Source organism: Thunnus thynnus, chromosome 18, assembly GCF_963924715.1.
Source record: "Thunnus thynnus chromosome 18, fThuThy2.1, whole genome shotgun sequence".
In the NCBI taxonomy this organism is placed as follows: domain Eukaryota; kingdom Metazoa; phylum Chordata; class Actinopteri; order Scombriformes; family Scombridae; genus Thunnus; species Thunnus thynnus.
The window spans coordinates 481,963-497,369 of NC_089534.1; the positions used below are offsets into that span (position 1 = coordinate 481,963).

Genomic DNA, 15,407 nt, shown 5'->3' on the forward strand with positions numbered 1-15,407 from the left:
CTGAACTGTCTCAGGAGCATCTTTGCACAGCCTGCACCTGGGGTCCTGTCTGGTGTGGTAGATCCCCGCCTCTATTGATCTTGTACTGAGCATTTGTTCTTGTGCTGCCATGATCGGTGCTTCTGTGCTGTCCTTCAGTCCAGCCTTTTCCAGCCACTGGTAGGATTTCTTGATATCAGCCACTTCTTCTATCTGTCGGTGGTACATACCATGTAGGGGCTTGTCCCTCCATGATGGTTCCTCCTCCTCCTCTGCATCATCGGGTTTCTGCTGCCTGAGGTTCACTTAGCAGTTTATCTTTGGGGACCATGTTCCTGATGTATTCCTGGATGTTGGTTGTTTCATCCTGGACAGTGGCTCTGACGCTCACCAGTCCTCAGCCTCCCTCGTTCCACTTAGTGTACAGTCTCAGGGTGCTGGACTTGGGATGAAACCCTCCATGCATTGTGAGGAGCTTCACATATATATTTACATATGATGAAGCCGGGTGGCAGACAGTGTGAGTGTGTAACATCACTTTAAACTCAGCAGCTGTATGTTGTTATTGTGCAGCTTCATTTAAACAGGAAAACCTGACTGACTGTTTAAACATCACATCCTAATGTAACACACACAGCATGACGTCACATCCTAATATAACACACACAGCATGACGTCACATCCTAATGTAACACACACATCATGACTGTCATCAAATATGTGCTCTTACTGTGAAGGCAGGCTAGTTTCCGGGGTGAGTGACGCTAATTGACGGATCTTCAGCTGATCGCTCACACACACACAGAAACATCATCATCAATATCATTATAATAATAATCAATATTCATATAATCAATATCTCAGCGCCGCTGGTGGAGTCACGTGATCCGACGGCCCGTGGCCTCACGAGGGGACGCTCCGGGTTGGTATGACGTCACCTCGGCTCTCACACAGCAGCGTGTGATGATTGATGTGATGAGTTATTGAACCACAGTTAAATATTATTAATACTGATCAGATTCATTTATTCAGTCTGATCTCTTCTCATTTATTGATTTATGTGAATATTTAATAAACAAGATGATTAATATAAAGATCAGCAGCAATAATCAATAATCAGCCATCACACCAATTACCCACAACTACACAGGAAGTGGTCATTGAGAGCACTAACACACACTCACTCACACACACTCACTCACACACACACACACACACACACATACACATACAAACACACATCAGTGAGATCTTCAGTTTATTTATTGATCAGATATAAAACTTCCTCGTCAATAACTTTCAGAAACATTTAGAGGATATTTGTAGTGATGCTGTTGCTATGGTAACATGACAGTCACAAGTTTAAAAATGATCAAAACTTTTTTTTGTTTTTAAACCTTTTTAAATAAAACTTTATGTTCTAAAATCTAACAAATCCTGCAGAGAAACAAACATTGATCAGATTATTGATCTGTGATCGGCTTCGTTTAATGTGTTAATGTGCAGAAGTTAAATGATAAACTGATGATGAATATAAGTCACAACTCAACATAAATAATAACAAACAGGTGAAGAGACTCTGCAGGTTCAACCAGTATCACCTCAAACCGACCAGTATGAAGGTTGAATGGAAACCAGTAACTCTTCATGAGACGTTCAACACAGATGTTTGACACCTTTAAGACTTTAAGATTCAGCATCTCTTCTCTCAGGTAAACTGCTGATTTAACTAATTATCAATCAATAAATCAATCAATAAATCAATCAATCAATCACCCTGGAATACAGAATATCTTCTCTGGTTTCAGTAACAAACTTCTTCTTCTGGATGTTTTCTCTCCTTTGTGTTTCTCTTCACACCGGGTCAGTGCTGCTGTTGCCGTGGTAACGAGCCTCCTCCTCCGTTCACCTGAAGAAGAAGAAATCAGCAGGAAACAGTCGTCACTCAGAGTTCAAAGGTCGCGATGTGAGCGTGAATGTCGTCGTCTCACCTCAGTGCAACGAGCATCCTTTCTTTCTTTTAGACGGTTTGCATCCGACATGAACGTCTTCACCTGCAGAGCAAACAGACGCTGTGATTGGTCGGTTTACATCATCGACACAGCATCGACCAATCACATTCCTGTTAGATTCATGTGTTCATGTGAGGTCACAGCCTCCTCATCGCTGCTCACATCTGATGTTTATTAAGTCACATGATTGATGTCCGTTTGTTGTTTTCTGTGATGTTATTATGTTGATCATTTTGTGTCGTTTTGATTATTTAATTAATAATTATTATTATTATGTTTTATGTATTTTGTTTAAATGTTTGTCAGCTTTCATGTTTTCTGGCTGAAGATGCCTTGAAAACAAGATGTTGCATCTCAGCTTATTAAACTTATTAAACAACATGAACAAACAAACAGCTGGAAGGAAACATTCAGTGTGAACATCAGGATCAATAATATTGATCATCTGTGTTGTTTGACACTGATTCTCCCTCCAGGAAATCACAACAATTAACATAATTCAATAAATCTCCACAATATTTGCGAGAGCTGCAGTCATAGTAACTGACGTCATAGTAACTGACGTCATAGTAACTGACGTCATAGTACTGACGTCATGGTAACTGACATCATAGTAACTGACGTCATGGTAACTGACGTCATAGTACTGACGTCATAGTAACTGACGTCATAGTAACTGACATCATAGTAACTGACGTCATAGTAACTGACGTCATAGTAACTGACATCATAGTAACTGACGTCATGGTAACTGACGTCATAGTACTGACGTCATAGTAACTGACGTCATAGTAACTGACATCATAGTAACTGACATCATAGTAACTGACGTCATAGTAACTGACGTCATAGTAACTGACGTCATGGTAACTGACGTCATAGTACTGACGTCATAGTAACTGACATAGTAACTGACGTCATATTAACTGACATCATAGTAACTGACGTCATAGTACTGACATCATAGTACTGACGTCATGGTAACTGACGTCATGGCAGCAGACAGGAAGTCGATACGACTAGATAGAACTACGGTAGTTAAAAAAACAAAAATCATTATTTTACTTTGTGTCACAGTTTAGGAGAAAAGTCAATAATCAGAAACACACAGTGAGATCCTGCAGAGATCCGTCTTCACTTCACTTCGTTCATATTTTAACTGTATCGTCAGTATTTTTATTTCAAGTTAAAACTCTGAACAGATTTTAAATGTTTCATTTATTTGATTATTACTTTCGTTGTTCTTCTATGTTGCGTCTGTTTGCTGCGTATCAATAAACTGATTCTGATCTAAAATCAATATTGCATCATCAGATATTCATGATCTTCATACTGTACCTGCTGGACTCATCCTGGACTGGTCTGGACCAGGACCAGGACCAGGACCAGGACCAGGATCATCAGCCTGTCTGCTTGCTCTCACTTCTACTGATGTGATCTCCTCAAACGTGGACTCCTCGTTCCTGTTCTGGTTTAAATCCTCTGGTTGGAGCTGGACCTCCTCCCCGTCTCTGGTCTCTGAGTGAAGACACAAGTCCACCTCAGGGTCCTGGTCTCCGGTGGTCTGGCTCTGGTCAGCGGCCGGTGGATCTGCGGGGGTCTGGACTGTCTCTGGAGGGTCCGCAGGCTGCTCTGATTGGCTGGAAACAGACGAATCAGGCTCGTCCACAGCCAGCGACCTCTCCATCCTCCCGGGATGATCTGACGACGACACAGTCAGACACAGAAGAAGAAGAAACACATCAAACACTGAGAACCGTTACGATGTTCTAGTCAAAGGTTCTCACGGTTCCTCAGAGAAAACGGTCCAACGGCACAGGTCTTAACGAGGAAACACGTTCAATTAACACTCACCTTCGATTAATCAATATACTAAACGAAGAACTCTCTCTGCCTGTGTGTATATGTGTGTGTATATGTGTGTGTATATGTGTGTGTGTGTATGTATGTATGTGTGTGTATGTATGTGTGTGTTTGTGTATGTGTGTGTGTGTGTGTATGTGTGTGTGTATGTGTGTGTGTGTGTGTGTGTTCATCTGATCAACGCCACGCTTGGCGGGGGAATACAGGAAGTTTTGTGTTGAATTTGGTGAAATTTGACATGTGATGCGTTTAATATGAACTGTGATTAACGCAGCGGTCAGCGAGCCGCTCTGTGTGGGGCGGAGCTTCAGGACTCTGCTGACATCAGAGGACAGTAGAGCTTTAAATCAGGAACAGACACTCTGACCTCGTGTCCAGACAGAGAGCGTAGCGTTAGCAGCACGTTTAGCAGGTCAGCAGCGAGTGTGAACCGTTTTGAACGAGCGTACGTATGTTACACCCGTTAATATTCACAAATCTGACAGCAGTATTCCAGATACTCAGACTAAATGTAATGATGTCAAAGGAACATATTTTCATTGTTTACGGGAATGTAGGTTGGTGAGGAAGAGATATAAATATAAAAGGGACAACATTTGCTTATCAACACGAGTAGAAAAGAGTCTGAAAGCTCTGAACTGGACAAGAAGCGTCCTGTATGACGATGAAAAATTATATTTAAATATTCTCAAAAAACAAACAAACTCAGAGACACAAAGACTGGAGTCCACCACAGTCCTCACCATGACCTCTGCCGTCCTCGCCGTGACCTCTGCCGTCCTCGCCGTGACCTCTGCTGTCCCCATCATGGACTCTGCCGTCCCCATCATGGACTCTGCCGTCCCCGTCCTGGACTCTGCCGTCCTGCGTCCCGCCAGCAGGGGGCAGGCTGCCTCTCTCAGCTCGGGGTCTGGTCTTCTTCAGGTTGTAGCCCTTCCTGATCTCCGCCAGCAGGTTGTCGATGATGCAGCCTTCGTCCTGAGTGGAAACATTCGTCCTGACTGCAGGACCGACAGAGACATCGTTCTCATTGTCATCAAATCTCGTGCAGACTAGAGCTGCAACGATTAGTCGACTAATCAACAGAAAATTAATTGGCAACTATTTTTATTGATTAATTGATTAATCGTTTGCTGTAAATGTGACGGTTTCAGGTTCTCAGATTTGAGGATTTTCTGCTTTTCCTGTTTTTACATCATAGTAAGTTGAATAAACATCAACACAGGAAATTCTTCATGTTTTATAGAACAAAACGATTAATAGAGAAAATAATGCAGATTAACAGATATGAGAATAATCTTTAATAACAGCAACGCGTCCGTCCGTCTCAGTTCTCTCATCGGTTCCTGCTGTAAATATTTAAAAACGAATCCACAGTTTGATGTTTAAACTCTAAAAACAGCTCAGAATAGTTTTTATGATTAAAAAAGATTAATTTCCTCAAACAGCTGCTGATGTAGTTTTTAGTCACAAACAGACTTTGTCCTGTTTGTTTGGTAGAGACGAGTTAGAGTTAGTCGGCTGTTTTTAAACATGAAACTATTTATTTGTGTTTTTAAATATTTATATCTTCAGAAAAATACAGAAATAACACCAAACCTCCAGATGATTGTCTGTAATGTAAAAAAACCACAGAACAGAAGATGTGAGGATATGATTGATGGAGCTGAAGATAAACAGCTGAGTCTGAACTGTTTTACAGATGTGATGTGACGTGTTCCTCAGAGCTGCTGGCAGGTAGATGCTGGCTAGCTGTTTCCCTTTGTTTCCAGTCTTTATGCTAAGCTAAGCTAACATGATTTAAGGCGGACTGACAGAGTTTGACTCACCAGTCTTGGTGTCTCCTTTGTGTTTCCTCTCCTCCTCCCGCTGCTTCCTCCTCTTCTCCTGCTGCCTCCTGCTCTCATTGTCCTGATCAGGAAATCATCATCATCATCAATACTCTGATCACATCTTTATTTCTAAATCTAGATCTTAAACACACTGAGCCTGTTTTATTTATTGTAATATAACTTTGTCCTCCATCACTTCCACTGTACGGTCATGTTATGAAGGATCTTGTAATGGTCAGTGTGACAGCAGCTTTAATGTTCATTTCATTTCCTGACTGTCGCTTTAAGAGACTAATGCTGCTGTTTGATTGGCTGCTGACCTTGATGGCTTTGAGGAAAAGTCCTCTGAAGGTCTTGATGGTGCTGAAGAGTTCATCGAGGGAGAAGCTGCTGCTGTCCTCACACAGATACGCCGACAGCTCCGTCCTCCTGTCGTCCACCGACGACAACAGCTGCTGCAGCTGCTCACAGGACGCCAGGCTGTTCTGAAAGACACCACAGAAGAAGAAGACGGCATTGTTAACCGACATCTGAACACTCTGTTACTATCATGGTCCTATTTCTCAGATATTTAACAGATTTAATACAGATGAATGTTGGAGGCAGAGCTGCAGCACCTGGATGGCAGACAGGTACTGCTCCTTCAGGTCGTCGGCTGCACATGAAAGTTTCTTCTCAGAGTTCTTCAGCTGTTTGTTCAGACTTTTGACTTCAGACTGAATCGACTCCGCGTTCACCCTGCAGACAAACAGTCACAGATGTTCTCCGGGACAGACTCCTCACTCTGTCTGATTCATGAAAACTAAACATACAGAGTTTTTACCCAGCAGCCTTTTCACAGATCTCCAGATCATCCGGCAGGTTCAGCAGGTCGGGGTGGTTCTGCTCCGCCTCCTGTCAATCACACAAACAACAGCTGTAAACATGAGTATGTGCAGTATGAGCAGCAGCAGCAGCAGCAGCAGTATGAGCAGCAGCAGCAGCAGCAGCAGTATGAGCAGCAGCAGTATGAGCAGCAGCAGCAGCAGCAGCAGTATGAGCAGCAGCAGCAGCAGCAGTATGAGCAGCAGCAGCAGTATGAGCAGCAGCAGCAGCAGTATGAGCAGCAGCAGCAGCAGTATGAGCAGCAGCAGCAGCAGTATGAGCAGCAGCAGCAGCAGTATGAGCAGCAGCAGTATGAGCAGCAGCAGCAGCAGCAGTATGAGCAGCAGCAGCAGTATGAGCAGCAGCAGCAGCAGCAGCAGTATGAGCAGCAGCAGCAGCAGTATGAGCAGCAGCAGCAGCAGTATGAGCAGCAGCAGTATGAGCAGCAGCAGCAGCAGCAGCAGCAGCAGCAGCAGCAGCAGTATGAGCAGCAGCAGCAGCAGCAGTATGAGCAGCAGCAGCAGTATGAGCAGCAGCAGCAGCAGTATGAGCAGCAGCAGCAGCAGTATGAGCAGCAGCAGCAGCAGTATGAGCAGCAGCAGTATGAGCAGCAGCAGCAGCAGTATGAGCAGCAGCAGCAGCAGTATGAGCAGCAGCAGTATGAGCAGCAGCAGCAGCAGTATGAGCAGCAGCAGCAGCAGCAGCAGCAGCAGCAGCAGTATGAGCAGCAGCAGCAGCAGCAGCAGCAGCAGCAGCAGCAGTATGAGCAGCAGCAGCAGCAGCAGCAGCAGCAGCAGCAGTATGAGCAGCAGCAGTATGAGCAGCAGCAGTATGAGCAGCAGCAGCAGCAGCAGCAGCAGCAGCAGCAGCAGTATGAGCAGCAGCAGCAGCAGCAGCAGCAGCAGCAGCAGTATGAGCAGCAGCAGCAGCAGCAGCAGCAGTATGAGCAGCAGCAGTATGAGCAGCAGCAGCAGCAGTATGAGCAGTGCTACGTTACCTCCAGGATGTGGTGCAGCAGGGTGATTCTGGACTTGTTGGCTTTTGTTTCTGTCAGTTTGAGCAGAGTACTGATCTTAAAACCCTCAGCGTTCCCTGTGTGAGTCCCCTGAAACACAACGTGACAACTGATGACATCACGCTGTCTAGACAACCGACAGGTAAATAAACACCTGACAAACGTGTTGAAATCTTTCTTTTAAAACAGTCAAACATGTAATTAAACTGCCAGATGTCACAAAACCACGAGAGTCATTGATCAATGAACCAATCAATATTAGAACCTGCAGATACCAGCTCCATTAATAAACCAAACACATGTTCCTATGATTCTGTCTAATTATTAAAATGATCAATAAACAAGATCAACCTCCAAATTATATCTATCTATATCTATATATATATAAACGGAGCACAAAAAGTAAAGAAATGTGTGTTTGGTAGATTATTTCTTTGTTGTAACGAAGCTTCTTGGCAATAAATCTTATACCGTTGGAAAGCCTGTTTATTTCCCTTTTAAATGGTGCCACATTTGTAAGGAACATGCATTTGTGGGATGAGCAGCAGAGCTGAGTATGTGGGTTGCGCCCATGAAAAATTTGCCAAATCTTCTCTGCCGATGCCAAACAGCTTATTCTACCATTGACTCTTGTTTGGTGTTTGGTGGATTGGATGATTGAAGTTTGAAGAAACAGGACATATTGGCAATTTAACAATTTATCCATTTAACAAACAGGAGCCTCAGTAGCGTGTGGAAGAACCATACACAGCCACAACAGCCTGGTCACACTCTGCTGTGGGATGGCATCCCATTCTTCAACCAGCAGTTGTCACAAGTCAGCCAACGTGGTTGTGTTGGTCACTCTGGCACAAACAGCACGCCCAAGCTGATCCCACAAGTGTTCAATGGGGTTGAGGTCAGGACTGCTGGCAGGCCGTTCCATCCTCTCCACTCTGGAGGTAGTCTCTGATGAACCCGCTCTGTGGGTGCGAGCGTTGCCATCTTGGAGGATAGAGTTCAGTCCCAGACTGTGGAGATATGGGATTGCCACTGGTTGCAGAATCTCATCTCGATATCTCTCTGCATTGAGATTGCCTCCAATGATGACAAGCCTCGTTTTTCCAGTGAGGGAAAAACAGTATAGCGTTCTCCGCGTCTTCTCCACACTTTGACCCTACGATCCAACTGCCGTAGACAGAATCTGGACTCATCGCTGAACATAACGTTCCTCCACATGTTCAGCTTCCAGTGCACATGTTGCTGACACCAGCGCAGTCATGGCAGGCCTCCTGGCAGCCCTATGAGACCGGAGATTGGCTGCGTGCAGTCTGTTCCAGATTGTCTGGGCAGAGAGCCGTCGGCCATATTGTCCTGCAAACCTTGACTGCAAATCTGTAGAGGACAGCCTACGGTACCTAAGTTCTGACAGTGTGAGGAAACGGTCTTCTTGGTGTGTTGTCTTCTTGGGACGCCCACTTCACGGCCTGTCTCTGACATCCCCCGTTATATGGAACTTTGCCTTCACTTTGGAGATGGTACTAGGGCTCACTCCAAATAATGCCGCGACTTGGTTTTGCAGAACACCAGCTTGAAGTTGCCCTATCGCACGGGTCCTATCCAGATCAGCCACCTACTGACCACTGTAGCAGGGCCCATGCTCACAGGTACCTGGGGATACCAGAAGCTCAAAACAAGAGTCAATGGCAGAATAAGCTGTTTGGCATCGGCAGAGAAGATTTGGCAAATTTTTCACAGGCACAACCCATATACTCAGCTCTGCTGCTCATCCCACAAATGCATGTTCTTTACAAATGTGGCTCCATTTAAAAGGGAAATAAACAGGCTTTCCAACAGTATAAGATTTATTGCCAAGAAACGTTGTTACAACAAAGAAATAATCTACCAAACACTAATTTCCTCACTTTTTGTACCAAGTTTATATCTAATCTCAATCTGTTCGATTTCTATTCCAGATGTTTCCAGCAGCAGAAATGACAGTTGTTGTTAATGTACAGGTGTTTTACAGGTGTTGTGTTGTTACAGGTACAGTCACATGCTTTATGACTTTTCTGTCTACATTAACTGTGTTAATATTCAGATTCTCACATAGTTGAGAAAGTTTCCAACATCCAGGATGAGTTTACAGAAGCTCGGCAGCCGAGAGCTCTCCCTCACACCTGGACACACGACACGAGACGACACGAGACGACACGAGACGACACGAGACGACATGAGACGACAGGACGGATCAGACATGAACAGAAACTAACTGTTAACAATTACTTATCAATATAACAAATGATTATATATTTATATATTTGAACTCTGTATGTTTATGTTTAATACACAGAAATATTTGAATATGCTGCAGATTAAATATGAATGTTTTTACTTCATATATTCTGATTAATAACAATTACAGTGTGTATAGTGTGTATTGAGTATATAGTGTGTATTAGTGTGTGTATTAGTGTGTGTATTAGTGTGTATAGTGTGTATTGAGTACATAGTTTGTATTAGTGTGTGTATTAGTGTGTGTATTAGTGTGTGTATTAGTGTGTATTAGTGTGTGTATTGTGTGTGTATTGTGTGTGTATTAGTGTGTGTATTAGTGTGTATAGTGTGTATTGAGTATATAGTGTGTATTAGTGTGTGTATTAGTGTGTGTATTAGTGTGTGTATTAGTGTGTATATTAGTGTGTGTATTAGTGTGTGTATTAGTGTGTGTATTGTGTGTATACAGACTCTGGCAGGCTCGGTCCAGCAGATCAACTTTGGGTCTCAGAGTCTCCAACAAACAGCTGCTTTCCTCACACAGCAACATGCACTCGACCCTCAGAGAGTAACTGGACACAACACGGGTCATGTGATCAGACACAACACAGGTCATGTGATCAGACACAACACGGGTCATGTGATCAGACACAACACAGGTCATGTGATCAGACACAACACGGGTCATGTGATCAGTCTGTCATTAAAGCATCAGTCTCCTACCTGGGAACATCCAGCAGCAGCAGGTAGAACTGGTCCACTGACGCCATCTTGTCCCTGTCTGCCTGGTGGGATTTCAGGTTCTCTACCTGAGGAAGGACAGGAAGGACAGGTAGATGGACAAGAGCAGGATTACAGGTGAATTACAGGTGAGACAGGTGAGGGACAGGTGAGACAGGTGTTGGACAGGTGAGACAGGTGTTAGACAGGAGAAGGATGGACCGTGACCTCTGACCTCGTGTTTCTCCGGCAGCAGTTTGATCAGCTGTTTCAGGACTTCCACATCGAACTTGGATCTGTCTCCTCTCCGGATCAGAGACACAAAGTCCTCATGAGAACTGCAGGAGAGACAGGTGAGACAGGTGAGACAGGTGAGACAGGTGAACTGTGTCACTGAGTGTGATGTCACTGCAGAGGCCTGTTTCTATTGGCTGACGTCACCATTTGAACTGCTTGAGGAAGATGTTGAGGTTGAGGCTTTTCTTCGCATCGATGAAGGAAATCTGCAGAAAAACAAACTGATGTTTTACTGGATTCATGTTCATCAGTTAAACTCAGAACTTCCTGCCGATGTTTCACATTAAAAGCTTAGAATGAATGGCATTATGCCCTGTGAGCCTCTGGAAGGCTTTTAATGTGAAACAGGAAATGTTCATGTTAGTGAGTTTATAGACAGAGAGGCTTCCTGTGTCTGCTGAGGGTTCACAGCTGACCTCTTTGGGTTCTGTCTTGGTTCTGGTTCTGGTCTTGGTCTCAGTTGGAGGAAGACTGAAGAGCTGCTCGATGCTGCAGTAATCTGGTTCCATCGAGTCTGAAGACGCAGACGTCCACATGGACTGCTGGGCTGCAGAGACACAAACCTTTAGATTTATACACTTTTACGTTGGAGAGTCGCGTATGAACATCGGAGGGTTTGGACACTTGAAAGGTTTGAAATGTGAGTTTAAGACGTTTCTGAGATGAAACGTTTGAACATCAGTCGACACTCACCTGTCACCACTCTGGACGGGAGTTTCTGCCAGTTCAACTTCTTCATACGGAGGCTGGGGCAGGGGGCGGGGCTTACCAGGGGGGCAGGGCTGTAATACGACCTGCCCAGACCCTGAACCGTCTGAGCTACGATGATGTCACCTGGGGGAGGGGGAGGAGGAGGAGGAGCTCCCATACCAGGTAAGGGAGGAGGAGGAGGAGGAGCTCCCATACCAGGTAAGGGAGGAGGAGGAGGAGGAGCTCCCATACCAGGTAAAGGAGGAGGAGGAGGAGGAGGAGGAGCTCCCATACCAGGTAAAGGAGGAAGAGGAGGAGGAGCTCCCATACCAGGTAAGGGAGGAGGAGGAGGAGGAGCTCCCATACCAGGTAAGGGAGGAGGAGGAGGAGGAGGAGGAGGAGGAGCTCCTGTACTAGGTAAAGGAGGAGGAGGAGGAGGGGGAGGAGCTTGAGAAGACGCTGCCTCTGATTGGCCATGAGGACTGTCCGGTAGTCGAGTCTGTACCGCCCTGTCGATGGTTCGGATCCTGTGATTGGCTGAGATGGACTTGTGGGGGAGGAGCCTCTCCAGCAGACGGTCGGCAGAATCGACCGCAGCTACGGAACGACGAGAAAGCAGAAGTTGAGTTTTGGTGTTTGCGTCTCAGCAGCAGCGATGCAGTTATCAGACGTTAGAGGAACCTGACGTACGGTCCTGAGCCAGCAGAGTCGCTCTGTCAGCCAGCAGCTCCAGAGCCGACCAGACCTCCGCCCGGTCCGGATCCACCAGCAGCAACGCCTGCAGGATGGACAGCAGCTGGACGGAGGACGGACTGCTGGACACCTGGAGGGAGGAGAGGGAGGAGGAGGAGGAGGAGGAGGAGGAGGGGAGGAGGAGGAGGGAGGAGGAGGAGGAGGGAGGAGAGGGAGGAGGAGGAGGAGGAGGGAGGAGAGGGAGGAGGAGGAGGAGGAGGAGGAGGAGGAGGAGGAGGGGAGGAGGAGGAGGAGGAGGGAGGAGAGGGAGGAGGAGGAGAGGGAGGAGGTGGGACACCGGCTTCCGTCACCTTCTGACAGTAAATCACAGCTGTTTAAAGAGGAGGTGGTTCGTACTTTGGTTCAGAGCAGAGTACAGACGTCGGTTGGATGTGAAGCTTGTGAAGGTTTTTGAAACGTATTAAAGGAGGATGTTATTATAAATAAAGATAAATAAAAATAAAGGGTGGAGGTGAATGTGAGGTTGTAAAGGTGACGGTGTTGAAGGTGGAGGAGATAAAGGTGGAGGAGGAAGAGGTGGAGGAGGTGGAGGAGGTGGAGGAGGAAGAGGAGGAGGAGGAGGAGGAGGAAGAGGAGGAGGTGGAGGAGGAGGAGGAGGGACACCGGCTTCCGTCACCTTCTGACAGTAAATTACAGCTGTTTAAAGAGGAGGTGGTTCGTACTTTGGTTCAGAGCAGAGTACAGACGTCGGTTGGATGTGAAGCTTGTGAAGGTTTTTGAAACGTATTAAAGGAGGATGTTATTATAAATAAAGATAAATAAAAATAAAGGGTGGAGGTGAATGTGAGGTTTTAACGGTGATGGTGTTGAAGGTGGAGGAGATAAAGGTGGAGGAGGATGAAGAGGAGGAGGAGATAAAGGTGGTGGAGGATGAAGAGGAGGAGGAGATAAAGGTGGAGGAGGAGGAGATAAAGGTGGAGGAGGTGGAGGAGGAGGAGGAGGTGGAGGAGGAGGAGGAGGAGGAGGAGGAGATAAAGGTGGTGGAGGTGGAGGAGGAGGTGGAGGAGGAGGTGGAGGAGGAGGAGATAAAGGTGGAGGAGGTGGAGGAGGAGGAGGTGGAGGAGGAGATAAAGGTGGTGGAGGAGGAGGAGGAGGTGGAGGAGGTGGAGGAGGAGGAGGTGGAGGAGGAGATAAAGGTGGTGGAGGTGGAGGAGGAGGAGGAGGTGGAGGCACCTTGGTGAAGAGCGAGGTGAAGACCTGCTGGTGGCTGCTCATGTCGATGCCTCCGTACAGTCGCTCCATCTCCTCCACGTCCTCCGTCAGCGAGTCCTCCAACGCATCACACTGGATGTTCAGGTCCTCGTCTTCCGTCTCCCTGGAGACGGACAGACAGACAGACTGATGGACTATTATTGATTATTGATTATTAGACATGCGTTAAAATAAGAAGTGATCGGTACCTCAGTCGGGGCAGCAGATCCAGCAGCTGCAGTCCTGTAACGACATGTTTCTTAATGAGACAATCGGATTCTGACTCTGATTTTCACTTAAATTTGACTCCACCGTCTCCGCGGCAACAGAACATAAACATTCAAACATGTCCTCCACATTTTCACAACATCAGAGAGCTGAAAGGAAGCTCTGGAAATCTGGGGAAGTGACCAACCAAGCAACGCATTCACAATACCATAGCAACCACATGGAACACTATAGCAACCACCTGACACCAACTGGTAAGAAATGCCACCTGTTACCACCCTAGCAACCACGTAGAGGAGCCCTAGCAACTACATGGTGACATCATAGTGTGACCTGTGTTGCGTAGATGAAAGTTAGAAACCACCTAGAGTCTGGTTCTGCTGGAGGTTTCTTCCTGTTTAAGGGGAGTTTTTCCTGCTGCTGCTGATGGAGGAATGTTGGGTCTCTGTAGATTAAAGAGTTCAGTCTGGACCTGCTCTGTGTGTTGTGATTTGGTGCTATATGAATAAAATTGACTTGAATTGAATTGAATAGCGTCTGCCGCCAGCACGTCTCTGAAGGTGTTGGGGAGTGAGGTACCCGCTGGCTACCGTTACAATAGCAACAAGCTGAAACACTATAGCAACCAACTTTTGCCAACCTAGCAACCATCAACAGTCTTCTAACAATACACCAACCACTAGCAAAGAGCTAGAAACCACCTGTTACCAACCTAGCAACCACATAGAGGAGCCCTAACAACTGCTTAGAAACGCCATAGCAACCATCAACTTTTGCCAACGTAGCAACCACTAAGAAATGTCCTCACAACCACCTGTTACCACCCTAGCAACTTTCTACTAACACCACACCAACTACGTGGAAAGAGCAAGAAACCACATAAAAAATGCCTAGCAACTGCTTAGGAACACCATAGCGACCACCTTTTGTCAACCTAGCAACCACTAAGAAATGCCTTAGCAACAAGCGGCAACCCCCGGGGCAGAAAAATTAAGCCAATGGGGAAGTGCCAAAAACAGCAGTTCCTTGAATGGCCACTTGAGGCTCAAAAAGCGAGTCAATCTCCATAGACCCCCACAGACCTCCATAGACCCTCATAGACCTCCATAGACCCCCGTAGACCTCCTTAGACCTTCATAGACCCCCATAGACCCCCATAGACCTCCATAGACCCCCGTAGACCTCCTTAGACCTTCATAGACCCCCGTAGACCTCCTTAGACCTTCATAGACCCCCATAGACCCCCATGTTAAAATGCCCAACTTTACAGCAGAAATAAACATGTTTGGAACAAAAAACGGTTTTGGTCTCTGTAGCTAATTTCCTCTTTCATGACGGGGGGTGAATTTTTTTATAACTCACCTGTTTAAATTTTATTAAGCCGTAAAGTTATGCATGTTGAAGGACATGGCTGCTTTGAATGACAGGTCCGCCAGCCGCTAGGTGGCTTGTTTCAGCAATTCGACCCGTCTCTTTGCCCATTTTTGATTGGCTGGGAGTTAGGCAGCGTCAAGCACTGCCAAGATGGCGACGGCCGGAGCGGCTCACTTCAAAACTGCTCTTCAGAAACCAATGGGTGACGTCACGGTAACTACATCCATATTTATATACCATCTATGCTTAACAATCACATACAATAATCTACTAGCACCACACCAACCACGAGGACAGAGCTGGAAACCACCTGTTACCAACCTAGCAACCACG

The 15,407-nt window shown here is 46.1% G+C and overlaps 1 protein-coding gene across 8 annotated transcripts in view; it reads right to left on the minus strand.

Moving 5' to 3' along the window:
- The window catches only part of LOC137169097 (inverted formin-2-like), a 35,882-nt gene that overhangs the window by 12,291 nt on the left and 8,184 nt on the right, over window positions 1–15,407 (minus strand). For 5 of the 8 annotated variants that reach the window (XM_067572076.1, XM_067572075.1, XM_067572071.1 and 2 more), the window contains exons 6-21: window positions 13,682–13,715; window positions 13,455–13,596; window positions 12,219–12,351; window positions 11,532–12,125; window positions 11,255–11,385; window positions 10,983–11,044; window positions 10,777–10,879; window positions 10,545–10,630; window positions 10,293–10,393; window positions 9,654–9,724; window positions 7,548–7,655; window positions 6,510–6,580; window positions 6,304–6,424; window positions 6,007–6,171; window positions 5,684–5,765; window positions 4,604–4,855 (exon numbers count right to left, since the gene is read on the minus strand). In XM_067572076.1, coding sequence (XP_067428177.1) covers window positions 4,604–4,855; window positions 5,684–5,765; window positions 6,007–6,171; window positions 6,304–6,424; window positions 6,510–6,580; window positions 7,548–7,655; window positions 9,654–9,724; window positions 10,293–10,393; window positions 10,545–10,630; window positions 10,777–10,879; window positions 10,983–11,044; window positions 11,255–11,385; window positions 11,532–12,125; window positions 12,219–12,351; window positions 13,455–13,596; window positions 13,682–13,715 — 2,256 coding nt within the window. Of the gene's footprint in view, window positions 1–1,224; window positions 1,889–1,970; window positions 2,052–3,329; window positions 3,693–4,597; window positions 4,856–5,683; window positions 5,766–6,006; window positions 6,172–6,303; window positions 6,425–6,509; window positions 6,581–7,547; window positions 7,656–9,653; window positions 9,725–10,292; window positions 10,394–10,544; window positions 10,631–10,776; window positions 10,880–10,982; window positions 11,045–11,254; window positions 11,386–11,531; window positions 12,126–12,218; window positions 12,352–13,454; window positions 13,597–13,681; window positions 13,716–15,407 lie in introns of those variants that run through there. The other 3 variants (XM_067572079.1, XM_067572077.1, XM_067572078.1) reach the window with 3 other exon arrangements.